Genomic DNA, 24,894 nt, shown 5'->3' on the forward strand with positions numbered 1-24,894 from the left:
AAATAAATATTTCAAATCAACTAAATTTCAATGTGATTGGGACATGAACAGGTAATCTTTCACCGAATTTTGTGGAAAAAAGTTTTTTGTAAGAAATGAAAATAAAAAACAAAAAAACTTAATTATTTCAATTTTCACATAAATTTTGAGATTATGTGAAAAAAGTGTGAATAAAGCTTTGCCGCAAAACCAGATAAATCGTTTTTCGCCCTTAAAAACTCACCCCCTTCCATTTCCCGACCTTAGATCACCCGTAAATTATTTTTCCTTTTATTTTTATTATACTTTCCTCCTATTCGAGAGAGTTTCATCCGACTATTGTTTTTTTACTTTCAATCATTTTTAAAGACTTCTACCATAGTATAATAGTTGTTAATTGTGATTAAAATTTTTTTTCAAAATAAATGTATGAGGTCTGGCTATTAAATAACGAGACTGACGGTCTAGACGGGTGGGGTAAAAAACGAGTAGTGCGTTAGGTATCTAGAAATTTTTTCTATGGACATCCCAAAACACGTTTTCATCACTATTACACTATTACAGTATTTGTGCAGTAGCGATTTGAAACAAACACGTTTTTTTCTCATGCCGAAAAACAGGAGCAACGTAGCAATTTCGTTAAATTGAAATTAATTCCGACTGAGTGTTATAAATTGTCTCTATAGACCTATAGAGACAATTCTATTTTGTGCGCGTGTTTTTGAGTGGTGTAAGCGCTTTAGTGAGGGCCGAGAGAGCAAATCAAAATTCAAGACAATGTTGATCGTTTTTTCCGACATTGAAATGAGTTCCAGAGGGTTAGACTATCATGCTCACTATTTGTCATTTTTAACAACAGTTTGAGAACGTGTTCGTAAAAAATGGGCCGATATTGCACCAGGACAATGCCCATAACGTGCTATCTGTGAAGCAGTATTTGGCCAGTAAGCTCACTCCAATGCTCGAACACCCGCCGTATTCACCAGATTTGGCACCATGCGTCTTTTTTTTTGTATCCGAAGATCAAATCTGATTTGAAAAGGACCCGATTTAAGTTAATGGAAGCGGTAAAGCAAAAAAACGTATTGAAAGGTGTGTGACGAGGGGAGGGGAGTATATTGAAGGAGAGCATTCGAATGTAGAATAATTTTTATAATAAAACCCTTTTTCGTAACCAGTCTCGTTATTTAACAGCTGGACCTCGTATCTCAAGGAGCATTTCTATATACATTTAAAATTCTAATATGATCACCTTTGTTGTCATTTGGGAATAGAAATAGAATACGAGTTCAACAACAAAATACTATACATTTTAATTATTTTCACACTGTATATTCCTGGACGAGATCACTATATTTAACAATAAGAATAAATTTGCAAAAATTAAAAATAATTTCACATTTTACTATCTGCTTCCGCGTCTATTAAGTATATCAAAAAGTATTTCAGTATCACTTCTTTCATCATCACTATCAGTATGATTTTCATATAAATCTTGCTTGATTAAATAATCGTTGATTCCGTGACCTTCCAAATTCTTCTCATAGAAACGATGTTGAGAACGTACTGGTTGATTTTTTATTTTGTGGAACACGTGAAATGAAATGCCACACAAACATAAAGATAGACCAACTATATTTAATAATGATAATTGATCGTTGTTATAATGGACGGCCATTACCAACTGGACTATTTCCTGAAACGAAAAAAATATTACATTCGTGTCGAGAGTGAACAGAAAAACATGTTTAACGCTATTGAAACTAAATTGTTTTCCCTTTTCAGGCTCCATATTTTATCTCAAGGGCCAGTTTCTACTTAACCAATTCTCTTGTTCACCTCTCCAAGGATCTCTTCGTTCATAAGGTTCTTCCAGTTATATCGCCAAATCCATTAGTTACATGGACCTTGTCCGATTTTTACATTAATGTCGCCCAGAATTATAGTAACGTCATTATTTTTGGTATTCTTGATGTCCCTGTATAAGGGTTCCACTTCTTCATCGCTTTCATCGAATATTGGAGCATATACTTGGATTAGGTTGAGCTCTCCGTCCACTGTCATTGCTTCCTGAACAATAAATGACATCATCTTGAAGTTTGCTCGGACTTCAATTTCTTCAACGATACCTAGTATTAAGATGTTCAGTCTCTTCATTTCCGAAATAATATTTTGTGTTTTTCCTGGTTCGTACAATACTTACACTGGTATATTGTGATTGAGTTGGTTATTCCTTGAAATATTTTTTCAGCACTGTATATTAGTGGGTAGAAACATCAAAAAGAACCAGTAACAAAAGATGAATAAAATTAAATTACCAATGGGTGAAACAACATGATAATACCACCACTAACCCAATCAATTTATTATATGGTGCTTAAGTCAAATGTATATACATCTTTGTATGTATCAAATGATACTCTCCATGAAGATTTTGGCATATTGTGCATTACAGAATAAATCCAGAAGCCGTATAGTCCAGATCTGGTCCCCCAGTGACTATTGGCTATACGCTGATCTCAAAAAAATTCTGAAACTGGAGCGTATTTTGACGCAAAAGATAAATCCTTTTACAAGCACGAGAAGTTTTAGATGAAATAATTGTAATGCTGTTGATGAACAAAATCGATTTTTGGCAAAAAATGTGTTATTCATAGTTAGTCGCACGACTTATTGAGTGATGTGTATTCCATTTTTTGAGATGAAATAGTTTCTGTAAGAAGATGTAATTAATTTACCACAAAATTATTTTCGCATTTACCTTAAATATACCCGCTATAGCTAGAGTTAAACTAGATGTATATGTAACCACTGTAACTTCACTGAATTCCATGAAAAAAGCTAGAAATGCACCTAATAATACTTTCATAGATTGAGTAAAGAATACTTGTACGTCGTCACAGCCCCAAGAATTACAGTTTTTTATTGCGGTTGGTCCTGAAATAATCAAAAAAATAATTTTATCAACAAATTAATAGCGTACTTGCATGGTTTTAGAAAAAAATAGTTTTGGATAGTTTATAAACAATTTTTATTATAATTTTTTTAATTCTTTGATCAATCAAAAGAGAAAAAAATTATTGGAAATTCAAAAATTTTATAGGTAGTTTAAACATTTTAGTAAGGTATAAAATAAACACTGAACATATGATACAAAGTATTCTCTCGATTATTCTAAAATAAGCAGTATTATTAAGCTTTGATTAATCTGAAAAATGGTGAATAAATCTTGTTTTGTGTCAGGATATAAAAATACCTCCTCTAAAACTCCCGATAAATGTTTTTTAGAATGCCAAGAAATTCGCCTATACAATCACTTGATTTTTCGATTTTCTGGTGCCAAAAAACGAGGGGACCGTGATACCGTGATTCCATAAAATTGCCCAATCCATTTTAGACATGTACAATAATTATCAATCGACTGATACATTTCAACATTGGTTAGTTTTTTTTTTCAACTATTATATTAACTTTACTATAATTCAACTGATGATTATTATTATAAAATTAAACAGTCGCTTACCTTCAATAATAATTGCAAATGGTAATACGGATGCTAACATCCAGGGTTGCATATGATATATCATATCTACTGGGTTATCCATTCCCATTTTCACCTTTTGCAAAAGGAGTTGTACACAAGTCCATCGTATACCACTTGAAATCGAAGCCAATAACAACAGTGTGAAACCAATTACATTGAACTGAGTCGATTTGTATGTGAATAATATTAATCCTGTTGTTATCATCAGTACGATACCACAAAGACCCCAAGACTAAAAAAATTATCCAAAGATTTAAGATCGTGCATCTATATTTTGTATGTAGTACAACAGTATGATCCCGTTTAACGCTATTTCGGTTTAGCGCTCTTTCATTTCAACCCTGGGCTTCCCCGAAATTGTACGCAACGCTAATTTTCGATATATGTATATGCCATATCCGAAACAGCGTAGTTCTGTTTCTTGTTTGTTGAGGTGCTTTACGGACGTATTTGTTGACATTATTGTAAGTATGAATTTATTATTACTATAACAGTAAAGACAGTGACAAATATCATGAACTTTAGTTTTTATCATGGGTGATAATAAACAAGAAAGCAACCAGAAGAAGTATTTCACTGGAAACTAAAATGCAATTGATTAGAAGATTAGATTCTGGTGTCAATCTCAAATTAGTGTTACATTGAATTTGGCAACTTCAATACTTTCATCGACAACTGCAACTACGTCAAGCTCTGCAACGAATTACCCGTCCTAGAAATAGCATTATAGAGAAAATGGAAAAATAACTGTCTATTTATATATCGACGAAGAAATTGAACGCAATTCGCTATCAAGCCAATCTATCATAATGGAAAAAGTTGAAAGAATTTTTAATTACATTCGGGCTGAAGCAAGTGACATAAGGTGAAATTTATTTCATCAAAATAATTTCTTAGGTCGATACTTTGATTAATTAATAACTTAAAAAGTTTTAATTTTATCAGCAAAACCATTAAGAACAAAAATGTAGCTAATAAAAAACAAAGAAATTAGTTTTTTAAGGACCTCTGTAAATTCAATAATAACTGAATTATTGCTCGTTGAAGCTATTTTTGGGGAACCTCGGAATTGAAATTGTAGGATTTTTCTTGATAAAAATTATGAACTTTTCTAAATTTATGTATCATAAAAATTGTAGGAGATACATTAGTTCAAGTTTGCATTCGCTCACCAAATGTGATATGATAAAATTTATCAAAACAATCGAGTGTTGATACCATTGTAGAAAAGATTATTAGTGACTATTTTTGAAAGGACACGACTGTCAAGGCCCTTTTGAAAAACACTGTTTTGAATTGTGCTTAAACGTATAAATTAGATTTTTACACTAACCTTTTTCTCCAACTTCAAAAGGATGGAAAATATTAAAATAAAAACAATCGTTGTAGATTTGGTCATGGTATATCTGCAAATTAATAATATAGAATGAAAAAAGCCTGTAATAGAACAATTAATAAAATATGAAGCAATCAATCTATCCAAATGCCATTTCTATTTAAGTGTCCAAAAACTCTTCCCAAAAATTACAAATATAAAAATTATGTTATATAGTTTTTATAATCCTAGGACAAATATAAAGAATAATTGAATAATATCAGAAATAAGATGCAGAAGATATTGAATAAATGGTCTGAAAAATAAAAAACACTAAAATTGAAGTAGATACCAATAAAATAATAAAAAGCTGTATGTAAACAAATGAAACTTAAAGGTCAACGAATTATTTTGACAAAGAATAGTTAGATAGCTATTAGATAGTTAGCTGAAATAACAAATAAGAATAAATCAACGAGACTGTACTACACCTAAACAAGACCAAGTTGAGAATAGAAGAGAAAATGAAGATTCACATTGCAACAACAATAACAATAAAAACATATGCGAACGAATTGGACAATGACAATGATGAAGAATGAAACCAAAATAAACACAATTGAGAGGGAACAGTCATGAAGAATAGCATCATAACAAAGTAGGACAAATGTATGGGTGATAAAAAGATAAGACAAATAGCAAAAGAAAAGATAAAAAAGTAATGCCAAGAAGTAGATTAAAAAAATTGGATGGACCAAATAAGGGAGATTGGGGATAATAAAGAAAACCTCTTGATGAAGTGAGGAAAGGAAACAGGGTACAACAAAAACTGAAACTAAAATCCTTAACTGACACCTGAAAAGGTAAAAGAAATTTTTCCATTGAGAATTCATCCAATAACCTTGAGGTTAGAAAAAAATGACTTTACCTCTAAGTTATCAATAAACGTATTTGTGAAAAAAATGATTTTTGATAACTATGAAATTTTGTATTTATACTTACAGAGAAATAGTAATTAGTTCCAATGCCCAATTAGAAAAACCAATATCTATTCCACTAAATACTCCCGTAGGGATCATAGCCAAGAGATATTCTTTCCATGAACAAGTATTTTCGTTTTTCTTCTTTAAAAATAAGAAACGGATTATTGCAGCCAAAATAAACTTCACTACCATATGTATGGTAACGGTAATCAATGGTAACTTAAAACTCTGTAACAAATATAATAAGTTTACATCATATTACTAAACACAGGGATGGAGCGTAGATCATTCCATATAGTATGAACGTATAGTAGAAAATACATCAAAATAAAATAATAATATTCGGGGTGAGCCATGGGAAACTTTACATACTTTCACCGTATGTAGAGGATATCATAAGGATACTACAAAGGGTTAACTCTTCTTCTTTATTAATTTACAGGAATTGAGAGTAAATAATAATTAGCATCAATGATTAGACAGCTCAATTGATTATTTAAATTTCTTTCAGCTCAACTTAGGAATTCCAGGATCGGCTTTGGAAAGATCAATGTAGGGATTGGTATTGAATATTGTACCCTGTAAAATATTTTTTTAATTGCAATGAGTGATTTTCTAATTACAAAAATAATCAATGAAAACTACATACGCGACAATGTTGTCGCACTTTTATTCAATTATTAGTGAACGATCAAATATTATCAACCATTGAACAACCATATCACCTAATAAGTTATTCATTTAAACAGATTTTATAAACTTCGAGTATTTCAACTGAAATGAGTACCTACAACATAATCTAATATGTATTGTAATGTTAGACGACGTCTATAGACGTATATTAATTTAGAAGAAGGAAAAAACGTTGGGCGCCAATCGTGACGAATTATCGTAAACGATATAAAATGAAATGAAAACAAAATTCATGAAAATTGTTATTTTTCCTGTATTCTAAATATTTACCTACTATCTATCAACAAGTTAGGGATACTTGAAACATTTGATGAAGAACACTCTTTCTCTCCGAAGATTTTTATAATAATGCGTAAAACTCTATAATGAAATTTTAATTAATTATTGTAAATATTGATTCGAAATAATGATGCAGATCAAATATCAAAGAAATTATTATAAATTGTTGTTATTAGTAATCTGTCATTAATTTAAGATGTTGAAAAGTAGGATTAAATTTCGACATATATGTGAATATTATTTAAGTTGTTATAGAAATTGGTTTACACTAAATACCAATTTGTAATATTAAATTAAAAAAAATATATCCTCTCTATGCAGGGCCGGTTTAAGATTTATAAGGCCCGGGGCTAAAATAATGACGGGGCCCCCTTAGGGAATTCGGAAACCCGGAAAAATTCACAAAATAATATCAATACGTTAGATTTGTGGTATCAACACATCAAAAAATGCAGAATGATTTCCAAATGATGGGGCCCTCTTGGACCTGGGGCTCGGGGCTATAGCCCCCCCAAGCCCCTAGCTTAATCCGGCACTGTCTCTATGTCTGACTACACTTTTTTATTTACTCCGTAATCTGTTTGACTTTGATGACTCGTGCTGGAACTTCAACTTTGAGTCTGGTGCACACTCCAGGAATTTTCTTTATTATAATTTTTATTTTATTAACCTTTTAGAATCCTTCAACCCCTAAATACACTTTCGAGTTGTCTTTAATCATATTCCGTAACTCTCTTTTTGAGTTTTCCAGCTACTACTTATATTTTCGAATTTTTATGGTAACTAACGCCAACCTTTTTTCCCGCCTTTTATATATTTTCCAAACGATTGTAAGTTTTTTTTAATATATTATTTCACGATGTTTGTTTTTTGTAATACCCTGAGAATACACTTTTGTAATTTATTCTTTTTTATAATTTTAAGATTACTAAATTGACAACGTAATATTCAACATCAATTTATAGATTTTATATCATTGTTATTTTAAAAATTAATGATGATTCATTCTATTAATTTTGCTGGAACAGTGATCCAATTATGTTAAGAATTCTTCTGTTTTAGTATGCTACCGTCGTATTTCATTGCAGTATGTATAAACTCAACTATTTTACTGTCATTCTTTATTATCTTCAATGGAAGATTCAATTGTTTTTCAATTTGAAATATTTAGACAAAAATCGCATAGGGGCATTATTATCGATAAATAATAAATTAAATTAATTGGAAAGTCGAATCCCATATGTGTGTTAATATGTGTTGATGGTAAATAATTAAAATTTAATAGACAAATAAAAATAACGGACAACAATAATAAAAAGTATTAAAATCAAGATTGGCATTGACCGATTGGCATTGACCGATTGGCGTTGACAGTTTGACGTTTCTTGATAATTTATACCCATTCTCGTTATTGTCATTACCAACTGTTATTTATGTGTACAAGAAAACATATTTCTTCTATGTGTATCTACGTTAGCTTTAATTATGTTAGATTTTGTTACTTTCGTTCAAAATTCCACATCAGTTGTGACCACAAAACATGCCGACATCATTTTGATTTATGGGTTCTGTAATGATAATGGTAGAACTGCTACTAGAGAATATGACAGTTATTTGTGGAGAAAATAGTACTTTTCCTAGTGGAAGAGTTGAACGAGTAGATGGAGCGCAGGAAGATGATATTATTGTCGCAGTTACTATGAATCCAACAATAAGCAATACACAAGTAAGTCATGAACTTAATGTTTCTCTATCAAAAGTAAGTACTCTCACAAAAAAAATCAACTGTATCCATACCATATCCAAATGATTCAGCGAATATAACATTTTGGATATGAAATCCATAGGTTGGAAATTTGTTGATGGATTAACACTCATGGGCAAACGCTGTACAGGATACTATTTACAGGTAAAGCTCAATTTACAAGAAATGGGATAAATAATAACCGCAATTCACATATACGGGCAGAAAAATATCCCCATGCTATTCAAGAATATCATTCCCCGTTTTCAGTTAACGTATGGATTAGTATTAGGACAATAGGACTTGTCTATTTGGACTTTCTACAAAATATTTTGCAGAATTTACTTGCCAACGCGAACGTTGTTATCCGAGGGATGTATTTTCAGCACAACGGGGCATTTTAAAGTCCCATTTCATGGCCTTCTATATCCCCAGAGTTCAATCCCGTTGATTACCATATTTGGGGACGGTTAAAGCTATTTTACACAGAGTATTAATAACCGACAATAATCAATTGATGAAATTATACTGTTTTGTAATTTTGTTAGAAATGATACAAGGTATTGATAATTCAATACAGCAATCAACAATTCGGCAACAAAAATGTGTAGAGGCTATATGGTTCCATTTCGAAAATCTTATCAATTATTTTTATTTTATTGCAATTACTGTATTTTTTCAGTTATTTATGCGTTTTAACTACAAAATTTTAGTTATTGTTTTAAAATTGTTGCTCGTTATTGTTATTAGTCACTGTTTTTTTTTGTTTTGTGTTTGTCTATTCAAATGAATACCTCATTTTGTGATACATAATTATGCTATTCTATGTTTGATAAGACTTACAAAGTGACAACGGATTTTCTTCTTTTATTAGTATCATCATTTCTAAGTGGATTTCATCTAGACCCGTTGCTTTTCCGTTTTCACTCAATTTAAGTGCTTTGATTATCTCTGATTTTAGCATTTTTGAAGCATCTTCACATTCATTATTCCTGTCGAATATTCGCTAACGAATGTTTTCCATACTTTTACTAATTGTTGCTCTTCTGATACCATTTCATTGTTTTCGTTTAGTACAACTGTTATGGGTTGATTTTTGCTGGAATGCGTTACCTCTTTTATCTTTTATTTTCTTATGAACTCCGTGGCTGTCCTTTTTATTTTGAAGTAATTAAATCTCCTTGCACTTTTTTTTTCATCCACTTTTCTTTTGCTATTTCTTTCTTATTTCTCTATTTATTTGTTTGTATTTTTCGATGTTTTTATGCTTGTGTACTCTTCTACTAGCTACTATTGGATTGACAAATAATCCCATGTTTTACTACACACTTATATTTGAAGAATTACAATTAATGATTCCAGTTATAATTAGTTGTCCATTGAGGAAAATTCTTGGCACATTAATTATGTTCATTTATATAATACTAAAAAAATTGAGAAACTTAGAGTGCCTGAGTATGAACTTGCACAATAGTTATATTGAAGGAAAATATCTAGCATTAAATTTGATGTTTTTCATTTTTCTGACATAATGCATTTTACCATTGTAACCTTTGAATCTGGTGCTTATAAAATTAACGTAGATGCAGATGCGGTGTCCCTTAAGAACCCATAAGAAATATATGAAATAAAAGGCTAGTTTGAATATAAAATATACTATCATATAATTGGAACTTTAAAGAAACAGCTAAAAAATAAATACCTTACATTAAAAAAAGAAAACTAAAGTGGGTAACATAATATTCGTGAGTCTAACAAATGATTGCCTGTTCTAAACTACATCACTAAACTCCCCATAAAATTGTCTGCTCTTTTTTTGATGAATTGCACAAATGTCACATCTAGTGTTGACTTTTTTGTCACAGTCAAATGGAAACTGGTAACACCTTGCACATTTTCTAACACCTGCTGCACTTACATCTTGAGGAAGATTAACTTGTTCTCAAGCCTTGGATAAAATGACACAATCTTTTAGAGCTGGTGTTACATGTATTTATGAAACATGAATTTGCCTCGTTTTTCCATGTTGCTTTTGGTAAGGCTGTCCTCCAGTAGTAGAAGAATTGTACGACGATGTGATCTAATTTTCTTCTGAAATTCAGGATCAGTTTTGAATAATCTCTTATTAGTCAGCATTATCAACTGCACTCTTGGTTTTGTTATAATTTAAAATTATTTGTTGCTTTTTAGTTTCAGGACAAATTTTGTTATCGTCATGTTGTGTAGAAAGTAGATGAACTATTCTGTTTCTGGAATGTATGAAACAATCGTTAGTTTTATGGTAAACGTGAACATTAATGATTCTGGAGACAGTGTATCAGGCTTATTTTTGCGAAGTGTTCCCAAAAATGATAATTAACAAGTAATTTGCAAGAGGCATGCTTGTATACTGTAATCTGTGCCAGCTGTAGTGGTACGATTAACCAAATCTGATACAATACCCCTGATTCTTTTCCGATTTTCCAGTCAACAATTTCCAGGAATACACGTGAAGATTACAAAGATACAATGTTTTCATGTCTGCTGTTGCCCAACTTTTAATTCCATAACATCCCTGTTTTGATTTTATAAGCTGTCTAAATGGACACTTACCCCTAAAACAAATTAACTGCACTTCAATTATTGTAACGGTTTCATATGGTTGAAAAGACTTCTTGCATTTATCAACAAACATATCCCAAATTTCTCTCTTGCCACTAATTTTTCATTCTTCCTTCTCTCTTCTCGCATAGATTTGCCATCAAATTGTAAAAAGCCAATTATTAGCTCAAATCTATCTCTAGATATGGCAGCTGTAAAAAATGATCAACATATGGTCCTGTTTGTGGGTCACATTTCTCAGGTTGATCCTTTTCTACATCTCAGTGTCCCAGCTTTGATCATAATGCCTATAAAATTATTTAGTTCAACCTTCTCGACTGGTAACCACTGTTTTTGTTTGTTTGGATTTTTTCCATTCCAGTTATTGTAATATCTAAGGGCTTATTCATTGGTGTGAAGACAAATTAACTCTTTCATTTGAGTCGTAAAAAAATAATCTGAAATGACGGTTTTATGTGTAGGTACAACAGTGTAAGATATGGGTATGACAGCTATAGGTGTGGGTTCTTGATTTGAATCTTCCTCACTTTCTATTTCTATATTGTCCACTATTTCTGAAACAAGTTCATTGATATTGTTCTCATATTCTCCATCTGATTCATGGTAAATTTCTGAACTATCTGTATTCTGGTTTTCAAATAGCTCCTTATACTCCTGTTTTGTCAGTGGTCTATGTCTTTGAAAACGATCTATTCTAATGTAATTCTGCAAAAAACACCTTATTTCTAGTAGCAAATTTAGCATCACTTAATGTCGGTTTGGGGTCTTAGTGAACCCCACTTACCTCTAACTGCATAATATTGCAACACTCTTGTTCAAAACACACTAACACATGATAAGTTTTGTAATTTTAAGCACATATATAGAGGCGCAGTTGTCAGTTGTATTTTGTTTCAAAAATATTAAGGAAAATATTGTACTGAGGACCTTCGAACAGCCCATATCAGCATTCAAAGGTTAAAGAAGTCATTAACTACACATTTCATTTATTCTTTATGTGTTTATGTACAATAATCTTAAACATATCCCTTTAAATACTTAGGATCAGAAACTTGACTTAAAATAATACACCATGTTCAGAACATACGTATTTTGTATAATTGATATAAATATTTCAAAAATGTTGGATTATTCAACATATTTTGTATAAGAAATATGTGTTGTCCCTTGGGTATTCATACATTTTCACCCCACACAACTATTATCTGCCAAGTATCTACCAGTTTATTTTCTATTTAAAAGAAATCTTTTAATTCATATAAAAATAATATATTGTAATAATGAGTATGACAATAGAAGCAAGTTATACAAATGAAGTGACATAGCATATGGCATTAAAGAATAAAGCAAATATGTGGTTATACCCAACTTATTTCACTTAGCATGTGTAAATAATTTTACTATTTTATTTCTACACAGCATCCCTGTACTGACCTTATGGACTATTACATTATAGAGAAAAAAAAATAATTTTGTATCAACAATCTAACCAATTAATATTTCAAAATTGCTATTTTTTAAAATCCAAAATCTTAACTAGAGATAACTAAATGAACGTTAATTACCTTATACAACCAATTTTGATAAAAAGTCAGACCAATGGAAGGAATGTAATAAATTCCAATAAGTGCTCCAGTGAAAAGATACGACCACAAGCATGTTGGCGAACAAAATTTTCTTTTCATTGGTTCCACATCAACTATTTCCGTCTCGTCGGTGTTATCTACAATTCTATATTTTGGTTTTTTATCGGATTTGAACAACATATTGAATACACTGAATTTTCATTTATAGCTTATCAACCCTTAGAATTATTGACACGAACCATAATTTTGTTGATTACTATAAACGTTAAATTGGATTAATTAACAAATAGTTCACTTATTAACTATTTTTGAAAACATTGATTTACATGTTATTATTGTTCTTAGTTTCATAGAAAATTGACATTCACTCAGATATCTGTTACAGAACCACAGAATACACATTCATATTTAGACATAGACTTTGCACAATGATTGTCAAAAAATTTAAGCTGAATGACTTTATTAGAGCGGCAACCGTCAACACATCTAAAAAGTTTTCAATTTTTGTTAAAGAATTGAAAAACCAAGTATACAACAGCTACTGATAAATTGATAATAAAAAATTATAAAAGTTAAGTGAAATTAATGATTTTTGTTGTGCGTTCTGAAGCTAGATACATACATACAGCATATAATAATATTGATTAATTTTTGCTGTACTTGGTCTATGACTTTCGATATATTACAAAACATTTTTAGCTCATTTTTTACAAAAAACACGTTTTTGCAAAAACTGCACTATTGCTACCATCAATGTGTATACGTTATAAATTGTGTAGTAAAACGCACCTCCATAGAGTTTAGGAAATGATTACCATAGACAAACTATTTGTGATTATAATAATATAACCTATGTTTACTAATTTATCAAATTAATTGAAAGAAAAAAAATAAAATGGTAGAAACAATAGCAACAGAATTCAAAAATTTCGTTTCATCACAAGAAGCTATGATATCAGTTTACGTATACCTTGAGATAAGTGAAGTGAAAAAGTACTATGATGTTGAATACAAGTATAACAATGATCTAAAGAAAATCGTAATTACAGGGAAAAAAAATAAAAATGATAGTTTTGCAGCTTTTGTCCCCGTAAGAGTTTTTGAAAAGCTTAATTACCTGAAATTACAAAAGTTCATAAATGCTAACACAGATCAAATAGTATATATAGCTATAGTTCATGCAGATTCTACTTGTGTTTATTATCAAATAACAGATGGACTATTAGAACATAACGATACATCTTCCAAGCAATTGAAGGAAAATAAAAGGGAAAAATTAGATAGTGAATTAAGAAAGTATAAGAGTATAATAGAGGAGGCAGCTTTACAATCACGTCTGGTTACTATAAGTAGAAACTAGGAATAGGCAAGAACCAGTTAATTTTTTACATGAATGTCATTAAGTTAAGTGATAATATTGTATTTAAAAACTGACTTTGTGCAAAAATGTGAACCACCTAGAAAGCTTAGAGTCCCTTGACAGGCTCAAACGTACCAGGCGTTTTGAACTTGTCTGATAGTTACAACCCAGTTCAATAGTGAGTAGCCACAGTAGTGAAGTGTATATAAATGTGTATTTCTCAACTGAATCATTGGAAATACTTAGGACTGTAACGAACTTAATAAATGAGATTAAATGTAAAATAAAAACTTTGCTTGAAGTTACAATGCTTTTAAAGTCGGACAGCAATTAGAAATCACCTGTAGTAAGAAGGGATAAGTTGGATATATTAATACAGTAAAAATTTAAGGATCACAGTTGATACTATCTTAAAAATAGACGCTCACATCTAGTTTATGTAAATTTAAACTCTCCAAAATTATAAATATATTTTATTCATAGAATTTTGTTTTCAGTCAGTTTACTTGGAATTCATTTGCAGTCTTTGGTCTACTTTTAAAAACATTTTACCAAATAAAGTCTAAAGTAGTAAATTTTTGCCTTTGCCATGAGGGGGTTCCGTTTTTTATTTATTTTTGTTTTTGTTGCCCAGGATCAATGTCATTAGCTTCCTGGTAGCAATATGTTTATTTCCATGAAATAGATTTCATTTATCTCATTGTGAATTGCCTTTATACAAATATCAGAAAGTAAAAACATGGATGGACTGAAGTAGACTATTCCAGTAGATCTTCTCTACAATTATCCATAACACTACTATATATTATCATTTATTTATAATATGGCATTGTGTCATACTATTTTGATTTTCCATTTATTTTACTTAGTCTATCTTTGGTTATCTTATCGAAGAATAATAATCCTGCTGCTCTTTCTACACTTTCTGGTGGTACCTAGAACAAAAAATTGTACAAATATTGAGATCTAAATAATCTTAGTTTGAGAAAACTTGAGAGCAAAGTACACCCGTTTGATTGATTTAAAAACCTTTTGACGTGATACAACGTGTAATACCGTTACGAACTCGTCCACGACATGGACAGTGACGCCGGTCCTGTACGATTATGTTAATGGAATCTAATATGTGGTGGACGCGCAGACAATCTATGAATTGTTTTTATAACCAATTTAAAGTGTGTTATGGACGTTTTTATAGAATCAATATCTAGGAAGGCTTTTTATTTGTTTAGATTCTAGAACCGAAATATCGAGAAATCCGTTTTGTTTATCACCGAGGAAGTCAGTAAATATTTGCATGTCAGTGAACGGATCGATATAGTAAAAATTAAACAGTGAATTCAATTAAATTATATAAGTTAGTGAATAGTTGAGTCTTAGTCATCAATTTAATGAATAGTTTAGTGTATCTAGCTTAAGTGAATAAATAAATTGAATAAGTAAGAAACAACAAACATGCGCAGATGGAACTCAGCTGATTGATTCGTGAAAAATATAACACTTACAACTCTACCAATTAGATGTGATTTTTATAACATTCAATCTGCAATATTTAAAAAGAAAACTAGTTACTCTACAACCAAGCAAATATCAGTCAGATTACAGTAAATTGGGGTAATTTGAACATAAGGGGTGTTGATTAAACAATATATTTTCCAGATAATTGACTCTCCTGTGTTTATTTCTTGGTGGAGCATCTATTTTTAATGTGGGTCAGGTGACAACACTGTATAGAATAAGTTTAAGATTTTTAAAAAATAAATTCGTAACAAAAATGTGAGTATCAAGTTTTTATTTATTAATTTTATACACAATAACTATTTTCTTAATTAATGGTTCGGAAACAAGTTTATGTAGAAGAAACCATTTTTTTATCAAATTATTCAAAGTTTTATTTTTGTTTTGGGGTGTCATTGATGACTGGGCAATGTTTCCACATTTTTTTTTTAATTATGTGATCCATATTCAAACAAAACCAATTACTAACAATCTTTGTATTTATAGAATACCATGCATTTTCACAGATATCTGGAACTGTATTAAAAGCAGCATTGGAAAAATGTACTCCATCCCACCCAAGAAACGCGGCCAAAAAAATACTATCACCATACAAAGCATATTAGTGAATGGGTTTGATGCAATTGGTAATTATCCTCTGAATCTATTTTTTTAAAATTGTTATCATCGCTGAAGTTAAAATGCTTATTTAAATAGAAGCAAATGTTTTCATAAATAATTTGGAAGCCAGAAACTGCACTTTAAAAAATCAAGCAGTTTTGAGTGATCATATGTTTCTGGTTGATCTTGATTTAAATCTTATAATCCCAGCAGTTGCTTCAATGCATTTTGGCAATTGTCTCCCAAAAAGAGAAAATAGGAAATAAAAGCAATACAAAATTTGAAAATCTTCTCAAAGGCTAGGTCTAATGATAACCACCGAGTTGGTACATGTTTGGCAAGCTTTTGCTATTGTCTCTTGGCTTCCTCTATGAACTCTTCCAAACTTTCCTTCCCAAGGGCAGATTGTAACTTTCTGTAACTGTGAAATTTGGTGCTATAGAGTTACGAGATTTGAAGCTTAATATGATGCTATATGGAATATCTCATACAGTTATTGGAGAGGTTATCAGATTATAGGAATTAATTGATATATATGTTATACCTGGAAACTAGTTAGTGGAACATTATCATCAATAACTTGATTTGGCATTACATATGCTTCCATCTCTAATTTTTCATCTGGTGTTTCCATTACAACTATTTTAAAGAAGTGTGTAGGAACTGCTACATGATTTGAACCTATCACTTCATATTTTACATAATTTTTTCCATCCTTTTCCTTCCTAAAAAATGATAAATGGTGTTTACCTTATTTGTTAACAATTTACTCATATAATACCTGTGATTTTAGTATACCTGGGTAAGTATAAAGGTCCTGTGCAGCAATATACATTTGGGTATATTTTAGTCAATTTTCTCACATATTTTTCTAATCTATTCCAAGAATCTCTATTAAATCCTTTACCTATTTGAGGTGCCATATTTGAAAGGAAAAAAGTTTGTTCGATATGTTTTTGATTATATTTATGATTTCCTGCAGCTGCCATATGTCCTCTGTCGTATCCCGATTTCTTGTAATCTGAATTATCAGACCTAAATAAGAATTCATTTGTTTGTACAATTGAAACAAAAACTTTAATATCACAAACCTGAAAAAGGCATGTATACTTTCATCTGATTTGAATTCACATTTAGATCTATCCACTTCGTCGTTTCGTTTAACATTATCTTTAGTTAGATGTTCAAAAACCCAATGAGCAACTCTATTCCTACGGTCATAGCTTAGGACATAATCATCAAAAGATCTAATTTGATCAAAACTAGGAAAGCCATACTTCATTATTTGGGAAACTCTGGTTGCACTAGTCGGAAATTCCGGAGTAGATGATGGTAAAAGAGGAGATGCAGCAGAAACTGTGCCAAAAATGGGCAATCCTGGCATGTTCTTCAAATTTGAGGAATTGTGATTCAAAGTCCATTTACCTCTTTCCGTATATATACCTACTAAATATCCAGTTGAAGTGAAACAGGCAATCGAAATATATTTCAAAAGATTTTTATTCATTTTATTTATTTATGGGTTTATAACCTCTAAATAACCTTCTTAAGGATTGTATTCTTCTGTTCTAATTAAATAAGTACACCAAGTAATACCGTTAACTGTTTGAACACAGATTTTATGAGATAATATGTGATGATGAAATTTTAATTAGATCTTCGAAAACCAGAGGATGATCGGCTTTATTATGAATACATAAAAACAAACGATGAATACATAAAAACAAACGCCTATCTGTAAGATCTTGCAATTATGAGAGATTATTTTAAATATTGGCACACATATATGTAAACACTTTTATGTGTTATATATAAATAACGCATAATACGGTTTTAAAATTATATATAATTATTTAATGTTTTGTTGTTATATTTTTTCAAAACAAGCAGGAACGGGACTGATATACGCATTGATCTACAATACATCTATGATCTTACACATAGACCTACAGCAATTCTATGATTTTACGTATACATCTCCTACAATTACACATATAACAGAAGAAGACAAATATGACAGTTATTTTGACAAGTTTGAAGTCTCACAACCAGAGAACAAATAGTAAATTTGGAAAAAACTGTTTTTTCCACTTTGATTTACTAATCTGTTACTGTTAATAGTGACTTTCAAGAAATGCATATCTAATAAAATCATTTTAGGAACTTCCAAATTCTGATAGCCAGCATCTTGAGTATACTGGTATTTAATAGATTCTAAAGCTCGATTTGCGTATGTCTTATGTTATGTAAGGATTGTTTATCGAGTATAAGTGTTACCCCTACTAGGGGAGTTTGTTACTATATAGAGTCTTATCTAAAACCTGTGTATTATCTATATGAGACTTTGCAATTCAGCTTACAGCTCAATAAAGTAGGTACATTAAAACAGCTTTTTGTGTTTTATACTTCCAATACATAGAGCATTATCTTCTAAGTGTAGGTTATGTAGACACTTGTAACACATTTTCTTTTATCCTACATTTAATCAGCACTCACTCCAATGGACTCCATAATACACTGGAGTGGAGGGAAATGGAATAAAAAATAAACACTTAAAAATAAACCCTTTATAGGACCTGAGCCCTTTTCTGGTATCAGCTACAGAATATAAAAAATGTTGGAAAAGGAGGTAGAAGGTAGACGAGAATAATTTACATATACTAACAGAGATTCTATCAGGGCACTGTCCCCTTAATTACACTTGAATACACTGAATTTAACAGAGATTGCAGATTCTACCAAAGTGTGAGAGACTACAGAATTCCAGAGCTTATAAAATAGAAGACAAGGGTATCTGGTAGATAGAGCCATTCCACAATATGTACTTTGTAAAAGGAGTAGGATAAACTCCAAATATTCTCAATGCAACAGAAAGAAAAAGAGAAACAATTGATTTTTTGGTTTGCAGTACACATAACACCCTAATCACATACATACATACAACCACTATTAATGTGTTCATAGATAGTGATATACATATATATATATATATATATATACATATATATATATATATATATATATATATATATATATATATATATATATATATATATAATATATATAGATTCTGTCATAAATATTGAGAAAAACTTTTTTTAGTGGTCCAACAAAATAAAGTTATTCTGAATACTTAAGTTATAATTTTTTCAAACAAGTGAAAAAATCATGTGTAACTGAAAAACATGTTACAATTACTTTTGAATTTAATTTCAACCTCGAATAAATTTGAAAGGAGTGAATTTGATTAAAAATGTTGGGAAACCGTTTTTGTAGAGTATCTAATTTCCTTTGAAAATAAATATTTTGACCTTAAAAATATTGATATTTCTGGTAGTTACAAAAATCACAAATCGAAACTCAAAATTGAATTAATAAATCAATGTTTGAAGGCACAATTCCATGGAAACAGTTTGTTTTACATTAATTTACTAAAAAAGCTTTTTTCTAGGAAAGTTGGTTTTCTATAAGAATACATTGCTAAAATTTTTCAGATTCATAATTGTCGCATGATTGAAAAATGCGATTACTATTAAACAGTCATAACAATACACCCCTTAATATTTATATTAAGGACTCAAACTTACATAATAATTTTTTTTAATCATCATGAATGATATTTTCACAGTATTGTTAAAAAAATAGTTTTTTGCCAAGTCTAGTAAACATATTCAAGAAAAGGATTAATAATTACTATTCTCCATTAAGGAACAAAAAAGAAACTAAACATCAAAATATAACACCTTTCACTACCATATATATAAGGACTTTTTCCATATCATTCAAATTATTGACATTAGTACAATTCATGAAATCTAAAATAAAAAAAAAAACTAGCAACAAATACATAATTTAATAGGAAACTACTAAATTAGTTTTATAAATTTTACTTAGAAAACTCCTTGGAAAAGTGACTATTTATATTGTATATTCAATACAAGATGATACAGGGATTGCTAGAAGAGGGATAATGTTTTTATACACATTTGTCTTGTTTGTTATTATGAGTGGTTTCCTTCTTGGATCCTTTTTACACAAGTACCTCTTAATATTATACTTTCGAAAGGGTGGTATTCTTTTTGGTTCATTGATTTCCTCATGGGTTTCCAGATTGACTTACTTATCTCGTTTAGTAATATTTAGTATATAGTTGTTAAATAATTTTTTTATTGACAGAATATTATTTTTATTTATTATTAAAATAACTTATAAATTCACACCATTAATCAAATAAATAGCTTCATTGTCACAACCACAAATAACTCTATTCCTATGTAAATCTAATGAGTTTATTGGTTTACCCAAAGTTGGCATCAAAGTGTACACTTCTAACTTATTTCTCACATTATCTGGTGTTAACCATACATTAGGTTCCCCATTGTCTGGTAAAAGTGAAGGAATAGCAGCAGCTTTTGTAGTCCAATGCCAAATTTCACCGGCAGTTGAACATGTAAAAAGTTGGTCTGAAAATTCTGGATTGAATTTGATTTCAGTTATAGCACCTTCATGAGCATTCAAGACATTTAAAGGATAAGTGTGATGTCTCAGATCCCAAGTTGTTAATGATCCTAAAAAAAAGCGAAATATTTTATTGCATTATTTGTATCTAACATTTACTGAATATTATTATAGTTTGATGTCTTTTGGATATTGTATTGTTTTTTGTAGCATTTGTAGATATTTGTTGACTATTTTTTATTCTTCCTATTTGGAATTCTGGGTAGTACATAAAATTATGTTTAATGGTCAATTTTACATTACAGTCGTTACTTTTTGGAGAATCTTCTTAGGATATTAACCACAAGTAATTCGAGTTATGAGTCTTGATATTTTAGCTGGTTGTAACTTGTTGGATGTTAATATTAGACAATCTATAAATTGCGGTGTAAGGTTTTGAAGCTATTTGGTTCACTAATCCATCCTATTTAGATCTTTTCATTAATTTGATGAGGTTGCTAATATCAGTGTGTAAATATATTTGAATCAATTAACTTGTTGCCATCCATTCCTATATGTGAGGAGTCATAGATGAGAGTCATGTTCACTCCTAGCATAGATAGTTAATGGAAAAATTGTTGGATTTATTGTGCTAAAGGGTTACTTGTATATATCTGTCGAATAGATTTCATGTTACTGAGGAGTTCAGTTTTGGATTTCTCATGATGTGAACTGAAGCCTGATGTATAGCATATATACTACTCTTCTAGTACCCAAAACTTGTGTATATAAGTTGATCAAATCACTGACGAGACTACTAAGTAATTATTTTTTTATCAGTAAATAAAATTTCTGATGGTTTGTATAATTCACATACTCGATTAAACTACTTTTTCAGTACAGGTTTGTCTCCTTTTTATTATATTTGGAAAATTCGGTGTTTATGAAGATATGATATAGAGATTATTTCAGGAAAACTGTAGTGATTTCTGCCATAAATTTTAACTGACAGTAAAAAGGTGGTGTGATGTTAGTATCTATATGAAGAGGCCAAAATTTTTGTTCAATAAGACAATGATAACTGCTAGAGGGCTCTATGTGACACTTCTTCAAGAAGATTATAGAGTTTGTTTTTGAGGGTCGTTGGAATCGCAGCAAAACAAGTCGATTTGCAGATTCAGTAAATGTCCTTCCAGCGCCTAGCACAGAGAGGTCTAATAGTTAAAAAGAGACAACAACATCTATCAACAGACACTTAAAAATTGATCTCTTTTGATTTGAACAGACTTAGTAGTCGAGGAATGTCCAGAAGAGATGCTATTCAGGAAACAATGTTTTTGAATTTTCAGACTACACTCTGGAAAGCAATGTATGGCAATGAGACGAAAAAGCAGACAGAAGTTTCTGCTAGAACAAGATTTGTATTTCGAAGAGCATGATACAAAAAAGCAACACATAGAGGTTTTAGAAACAAAAATAATTGCCACAGAATATACTGTAGGCAAAATGGCCAAGTAGAAAGGGTCATAATTCATTGACGGTACTTTATGTTCCCATAAATATTAGTATTTTTTGCAAAACAGGTTTTGGAACCTGTTGATAATATGTCACTATTAACTCAATTCATGTTCATGCATGAAGGCACCCCTCCTCATTTTAGTTTAGACTTACGACAAGTGAACACAAGGTTTCTTAATAGATGGATGGTAGGGCCATTTCGTTTAGGATACATCAATTCTATGGATCTTTTTGAAGTTATCTCAAAAATAAATTGTACAAAAAAACCTATAGAAACAAGGCGAGTTTTTATATATTGAGTTGAGTTAAACGGCAATTTTATTAGACATAAATGCAAAAAACAGCCTTTGTATACTTAGAATGTACGAGGAAGTGGGAGGAGCTCATATTGAACATATATTAAGTAATCGTTAGTTTATTTGTTGTTTAGACATTAGTTTTAGTTGAATGTTTGAATTTTTGATTGCTCGGTACAAAGTGCATTGATAAAACAGCAAATAAAAGCCAAACAACTAAAAAATGGTCAGAAATTTTTTGTATTTTGAATCATATGGAGGAAATAATAAAATTCATCTATTGAATATATACACACCTCTCAATTTATAAAATTTAACATTTTGGTGTGGAAATTGTAGATAACGTGACCTTTTGATTCCCAATTCGAAGTGAAAATGGTGTGATTATGACCTGTTGTCATTTCAGACATACAAACATTGTGAGTTTTCAGTTCAGATTAGGGACCAAACAAGAAGTCAATTGTGTTGACAAGACTCATAAATAAAAACACCCTGAAATTTTGTTTTTGGAATAGCAAACCATTAGAGATTTTTACTCAACAAAAACGATGATCAATATCACATTTTTAGGAGATGTAATTCAATAGTCTTCTTAGCATTTAGCCAGAAAAGTAAACATTTTTCCAGAAAGTTTTTGTATTTTTAAACATATGAAGGTAATAAGAGAAATCATCTATTTACTATATAGACACACTTTGTAATTTATAAAATTTTACACTGTCTACTAGTGCATGTGACTAGTATTCAAATAGCAGTTGATTCTGAATTATTAGATGAGAAATTTTAAATAAGAGGACATGTCACTACGTTGACATGGGTTAAATGCAGTTTACCAATTATATATAAATGAGATGTCTGTAGGAACTAAAGGTCAGTTTTTCAAGGAGGTATAATTTTTTCATTTCAAATGGCAAAAAAATCACTTGATCAGTTATGGAGTATTCTTAATATATTTACCTAAATCATCTCCAGTTAATACTATATGCCTCTGTGTTGGATGGAAAGTAAGACATGTGGGTGTTGCTTGTTCACCATTTATCATGAAAGTATTGTTAGGATTGTTGTCTGCATTTCTCAAATCCCAAATTTTCAACTGTCCTCTCAAATTACTTGTTAAAATTTCATTGTGTTTCAAAAATGTAACACAGTGTAGGGAACAACTATCCGCATCTTCTGGAATAGTAAAAACACAATTTTTACCTAACTTTTATGCTAAAATTAATAACTAAGAAAATTTTCATATGAACAGAAATAGAATAATAGATGACATTTTTCGTTATTCCTTGAATTTAAGAAAAATTAAATAAACATATGTTATTATTTGGAATAGTTTTAATTCTCAATTACTAATTTTTTAAGAATTGTAACATTTCTGAACTTATATCTAAGTAACAATTTTCTCTATGCTCACCAATTGTTCTGAAAACTTTTGAAGATTTGGCGTTCAACAAATTAATTCGACCATCTTCCCCTACTGTGACAATATCATTTTCATATGTGGCCAAAGATGTACATGAACTCTCATCTCCGTTTTTAAAAACATGTATACCCTTCCAGCAGATTTCACTTTTTAATGATATACTTTGTGATAAAGAAGGTACGATTTTTTTCAAATGCACCGAGCCACTTGAAGATGATGTTACAAAATAATCTGGATTCAAAAACTACAACAAAACTTATCAATGTATATGAAACTAAGTGATTCCAAAAAGATTTGAACATTCTAATAGTATACCTGAATTTCCGTAACATCTCCACAGAAAGGTTCGTTAAACACTAAAAACGGGTAAATATCATCGTCTTCGATATTTTCACAAAAATCCCACAACTTGATATTGTTTTGAATGTTATCAACACTTCCAGTAACAAAATAATGGCAGTTATTAAATTCATCTGATCTCCAACGGATTTTATTAATTTTTTCTGATACAAAAGTACCATGTAAACTGTGAGACATTATAAAAAAGTGAACTTGCCGACACTTTAATAAATAAAAAAATAAATTACATGGGTCGGTTGAACTACTTATTGTTTAGCGCAAAATTCAGCACGATTTAATTCTGACGTTTCGAATCTAAGAGTAGAGTGTAGATAAGTATATTCTGTGAATTCACGAGCAGTTCAAGTTTTTTGTGTTCATCAGTGGCGCATATATATGTAATACGTCGCGCATTGACAAAGCAGCACGTTATATCTATACATAATTGCTCCACTACACGATTCGCTTTGATGCTTCGACGAAATTAACTGAAGTTCGAAGTGCATGTCGACACACTCTTGCAATTTCGTAATTAACCTATTAAGCATCCACTACACTACTCGCGAAGACGAATAAGTTAGTGTAGGTGTACGTGCAATTTTGCCTCACCTCGGTCAACTTTCATAATTGTCTATTAATAACCTGAGTCAAAGGATTCCAAGTAATGGAATTTAAACTCAAT

The 24,894-nt window shown here is 30.4% G+C and overlaps 4 protein-coding genes across 5 annotated transcripts; 1 reads left to right on the top strand and 3 right to left on the bottom strand.

Moving 5' to 3' along the window:
- Positions 1-1,289: 1,289 nt before the first annotated feature.
- LOC130901140 (solute carrier family 35 member C2) lies at positions 1,290-13,154 on the bottom strand. The gene is made up of 6 exons (XM_057812252.1): positions 12,704-13,154; positions 5,841-6,049; positions 4,857-4,929; positions 3,503-3,755; positions 2,741-2,916; positions 1,290-1,675 (listed from the first exon to the last, which is right to left on the bottom strand). The coding sequence occupies exons 1-6, from the start codon at positions 12,902-12,904 to the stop codon at positions 1,385-1,387; spliced, it is 1,203 nt and encodes a 400-aa protein (XP_057668235.1). The 5' UTR covers positions 12,905-13,154; the 3' UTR covers positions 1,290-1,384.
- LOC130901141 (endonuclease G, mitochondrial) lies at positions 12,812-18,102 on the bottom strand. Of its 2 annotated transcripts, none has more exons than XM_057812255.1 (4): positions 17,294-17,934; positions 17,001-17,237; positions 16,747-16,927; positions 12,812-15,019 (listed from the first exon to the last, which is right to left on the bottom strand). In XM_057812255.1, exons 1-4 carry the CDS (start codon positions 17,707-17,709, stop codon positions 14,924-14,926), a joined length of 930 nt encoding a protein of 309 aa, XP_057668238.1. In that variant the 5' UTR covers positions 17,710-17,934; the 3' UTR covers positions 12,812-14,923. The 2 variants fall into 2 exon arrangements, with proteins under 2 accessions (XP_057668238.1, XP_057668237.1); XM_057812254.1 differs by having other exon boundaries at positions 14,103-16,623; positions 17,294-18,102.
- LOC130902150 (tRNA-splicing endonuclease subunit Sen15-like) lies at positions 13,510-14,084 on the top strand. Its single transcript, XM_057814018.1, has one exon. The coding sequence runs from the start codon at positions 13,620-13,622 to the stop codon at positions 14,082-14,084; it is 465 nt and encodes a 154-aa protein (XP_057670001.1). The 5' UTR covers positions 13,510-13,619.
- Positions 18,103-20,363: 2,261 nt separating the features above from the next.
- LOC130901013 (nucleoporin Nup43) lies at positions 20,364-24,819 on the bottom strand. The gene is made up of 4 exons (XM_057812057.1): positions 24,189-24,819; positions 23,865-24,117; positions 23,411-23,626; positions 20,364-20,770 (listed from the first exon to the last, which is right to left on the bottom strand). Exons 1-4 carry the CDS (start codon positions 24,408-24,410, stop codon positions 20,409-20,411), a joined length of 1,053 nt encoding a protein of 350 aa, XP_057668040.1. The 5' UTR covers positions 24,411-24,819; the 3' UTR covers positions 20,364-20,408.
- Between the last annotated feature and the right edge of the window lie 75 nt (positions 24,820-24,894).

Source organism: Diorhabda carinulata, chromosome X (genome assembly GCF_026250575.1).
Source record: "Diorhabda carinulata isolate Delta chromosome X, icDioCari1.1, whole genome shotgun sequence".
Lineage (NCBI taxonomy): Eukaryota > Metazoa > Arthropoda > Insecta > Coleoptera > Chrysomelidae > Diorhabda > Diorhabda carinulata.

Excerpts from the sequence above, each read along its gene's own strand:
- LOC130901140 (XM_057812252.1), bottom strand. The coding sequence starts at position 12,904 with ATGTTGTTCAAATCCGATAAAAAACCAAAATATAGAATTGTAGATAAC. Across the intron at positions 6,050-12,703 it reads ATCAAAATTGGTTGTATAAG|AGTTTTAAGTTACCATTGAT; the intron begins GTAATTAACGTT and ends TATTTGTTACAG. Across the intron at positions 3,756-4,856 it reads TTTTGAAGTTGGAGAAAAAG|TCTTGGGGTCTTTGTGGTAT; the intron begins GTTAGTGTAAAA and ends TAATTTTTTTAG.
- LOC130902150 (XM_057814018.1), top strand. The coding sequence starts at position 13,620 with ATGGTAGAAACAATAGCAACAGAATTCAAAAATTTCGTTTCATCACAA.
- LOC130901141 (XM_057812254.1), bottom strand. The coding sequence starts at position 17,709 with ATGAATAAAAATCTTTTGAAATATATTTCGATTGCCTGTTTCACTTCA. Across the intron at positions 17,238-17,293 it reads AGTATACATGCCTTTTTCAG|GTCTGATAATTCAGATTACA; the intron begins GTTTGTGATATT and ends ATTCTTATTTAG. Across the intron at positions 16,928-17,000 it reads GGACCTTTATACTTACCCAG|GAAGGAAAAGGATGGAAAAA; the intron begins GTATACTAAAAT and ends ATCATTTTTTAG.
- LOC130901013 (XM_057812057.1), bottom strand. The coding sequence starts at position 24,410 with ATGTCTCACAGTTTACATGGTACTTTTGTATCAGAAAAAATTAATAAA. Across the intron at positions 24,118-24,188 it reads GAGATGTTACGGAAATTCAG|TTTTTGAATCCAGATTATTT; the intron begins GTATACTATTAG and ends GTTTTGTTGTAG. Across the intron at positions 20,771-23,410 it reads ATTAACTGGAGATGATTTAG|GATCATTAACAACTTGGGAT; the intron begins GTAAATATATTA and ends GCTTTTTTTTAG.